At 38.2% G+C, this 3,257-nt stretch overlaps 1 protein-coding gene across 1 annotated transcript; it reads left to right on the forward strand.

The window, feature by feature from the left end:
- Positions 1 to 406: 406 nt before the first annotated feature.
- Positions 407 to 2,608, forward strand: LOC109906808 (somatostatin-1A). Its single transcript, XM_020504653.2, has 2 exons — positions 407 to 673; positions 2,093 to 2,608. The coding sequence occupies exons 1-2, from the start codon at positions 536 to 538 to the stop codon at positions 2,297 to 2,299; spliced, it is 345 nt and encodes a 114-aa protein (XP_020360242.1). The 5' UTR covers positions 407 to 535; the 3' UTR covers positions 2,300 to 2,608.
- The last annotated feature ends 649 nt before the right edge of the window (positions 2,609 to 3,257 follow it).

Consider the following 3,257-nt stretch of genomic DNA (forward strand, 5'->3'; position numbering starts at 1 on the left):
TTATGAAGAATAAAAACATTTCAGGCATAAGTGACGTTCAGACTCATCATGAAATCCTATAGTCATTCAAGTGGAGGCCAGTTTGACACATTGTAGCCTATTCATGATGTATGTGTTGTTGATTTTCCATTACAGGGCATTGAGTTCATTTCATTGGGCGAACAAAAATAAACGAACTTGTTGAAATTCAATAAGATCCACACGGAGTGAAAGTCTCTACAAAGTAAACCATATTTCACTAATCGGGCGATATTCAATAAATGAAAGGATCTTGAATTCCCTTTTCTCGAAGGATGCGCACGACTCTCTAATCGTTGGAAACTTTGTCACTTGGAATCATCACTCAAACGTTACGCGCCAGAAGGAAACCCCCCTTACCACCTGACCACAGACGAACCGTTTAAAAGACAGGTTCGGAGGGTGCACTAAAACAACAGAAGGAGCAGCATAACCCGAAGAGAACCCCATCTCGACTATCTTCTGCCCAATTGAACCGCCTTCATCCATCCTCTGCCACCCCGATACACAAAAGAAGATGCTCTCGACGCGTGTCCAGTGCGCCCTAGCGCTGCTTTCCCTAGCCTTGGCCATCAGCAGTGTCTCTGCAGCTCCATCCGATGCCAAACTTCGCCAGCTTCTTCAACGGTCACTCATGGCACCTGCAGGCAAACAGGTAAATACCTTCAATCAGATTTATACGTTTTCGTTCTTCGCCAGCTACTGTGACCATAGTATCCTATTTTTCAGAGCTGGTGGTACAGCTGCATACTACATTTTAAGTAGATTTACTTCCAGAGTATAGAGATTATACATTATACAGATTTAAGGTTAAACAGTTGCCATACATTTATCCCTGCGGTTTTACTTGCAGGTGCATGTGGAAATTAATCGATCTAATTAGCAAGATGCAGGGAACAGCATGATGCGCATTTTCATGGTGCCGAAGCGACCACGAAATTAAGTATTTGTATTTGTACAAATATTTGGGGTCCAGCAAAATTAAGCCAGTTATACAATTTAAAAGACATTACATTACATTTCACAACATATTCCATAACATATTAAGTGTGTTCCCACATATCGACAACACAAAATCCATGTGTATGTGTGTGTATACGTTATCATGTGTGTATGCGTGTCTGTGCCTGTGTCTCTCTTCATAGTCCCTGCTGTTCCATAAGGTGTAGTTTAATCCGTTTTTAAATCTGATTTTACTGCTTGCACGAGTTTTTTGATGTGAAATAGGGTTCCATGTAGTCATTGCTCTAAGTAGCCGTAGCTCTATGTAGGACTGTGCGCCTCCCATAGTTTGTTCTAGACTTGGGGATTATGAAAATACCACTGGTGGCATGTCTTGTGGAGTATGCATGGGTGTCTGAGCTGTGTGCTAGTAGTTTAAACAGACAGCTCGGTGCATTCAACATATCAATACTTCTCGCAAATAGAAGTAGTGATGAAATCAATCTATCCTCTACGTTGAGCCAGGAGAGATTGACATGCATTTTATTAAGTGCCGAGGATTGTGGAAAGACTGATATCAGAGCAACTAATGAAATGTAAATGTGAATGGTTCTATATTTTAAATCAACCTTTAAAATGAAAATGTATCAAATAAAAACGAAAGATGTCTCTGGAATTTGGGGTCATGCTGTAGGTAGTTGTCAATTACAAACACAAATTGACAAGAATAGATAAAACATACAGTGGAATGGGTTTTAATGTTAATGTTTATTAATGAAACGTCTTCTTCAAAGAAAATGAAACACATGTTGGAATAAAAAAAGTTGTTTTACATCTCAGTTTAAGTGATCGGTTCATGCGTAACAGTGTAGGAAAGGTAATTTTAAAGATTTGCAGCCATCTTAAATAAATATAAATAATGCAGATCAAATAGCCTACATATATTTTAGCAAATTGAGGGAAGAGAAAACAACATTCAAACACTGATTTCCTTCCTAAATGGGTAGGCTACATTTTATTAAGGCGTGTTGATTTGTTTCTATTTCAATGGATCCTGTTGCTAAAATGTGTATTTTTCAGTCTTTACAAAAGAGAAGAAATAAAAATGTTATGTTATTTGATCTATTTTCAGGAGCTTGCCAGGTATACACTTGCAGAGCTGCTCTCAGAGCTTGCACTAGCAGAGAACGAGGCGATTGAGTCAGATGACCTGTCTCGTGGCGTGGAGCAGGAGGATGTGCGTCTCGAGCTGGAGCGTGCAGCTGGCCCAGTACTGGCGCCGCGTGAACGCAAGGCTGGATGCAAGAACTTCTTCTGGAAAACCTTTACATCATGTTAATTAATCTACAACCGGGCCTTTACTGCTTATACTACATCGCATCTCTTTAGTTTCAATATAAAAATGTTATGTCATTTTATGCGCCATGGCTTAACCCGCCAATCCCAAAAAATGTAAATAAAAATTATTATAACTTTAACAACAATCATGCTGATGTCTTTATCGATCATTTGGATTTTTCCCGAAATAACACATGAATGAATGTTCTAGAGATTGTATGCAATTCTGCTTTCGACTGTGCTTTATGTATTCTGGCAGATAAACTATTTTTAATTGTTTGTTTGAATAAAATCTGTGTTTCAGAACCAATGTGTTGATTCATATAATTGTTATCTTGCTCCTCCTCACAAATGGGTTGTTTTATTTGGGAATGGCTATTATAGGCTTATCCTATGAGATGTTAGCACTTGTTTCCAGGATAAGCAAGGTTCTTTCCTCCATTTGGAGTGATGTTATGAATGCTTTTGCTACAGGGTCTAGTTTTATTTTAGGCGATAAATCCATTGTTAGACAAAGAGACTTTGTTGTGGTGGCCATAAAAATATATAATTTATGAAGGGTAGGCATAATGTAAACATTGACCTGATGAACCTCCAGCAAACAACATACAGTGCCTTGCGAAAGTATTCGGCCCCCTTGAACTTTGCGACCTTTTGCCACATTTCAGGCTTCAAACATAAAGATATAAAACTGTATTTTTTTGTGAAGAATCAACAACAAGTGGGACACAATCATGAAGTGGAACAACATTTATTGGATATTTCAAACTTTTTTAACAAATCAAAAACTGAAAAATTGGGCTTGCAAAATTATTTGTTATTATTTGTCCCACTTGTTGTTGATTCTTCACAAAAAAATACAGTTTTATATCTTTATGTTTGAAGCCTGAAATGTGGCAAAAGGTCGCAGAGTTCAAGGGGTCCGAATACTTTCGCAAGGCACTGTATACACATACCGA

This window comes from Oncorhynchus kisutch, linkage group LG15, assembly GCF_002021735.2.
Source record: "Oncorhynchus kisutch isolate 150728-3 linkage group LG15, Okis_V2, whole genome shotgun sequence".
Classification (NCBI taxonomy): domain Eukaryota; kingdom Metazoa; phylum Chordata; class Actinopteri; order Salmoniformes; family Salmonidae; genus Oncorhynchus; species Oncorhynchus kisutch.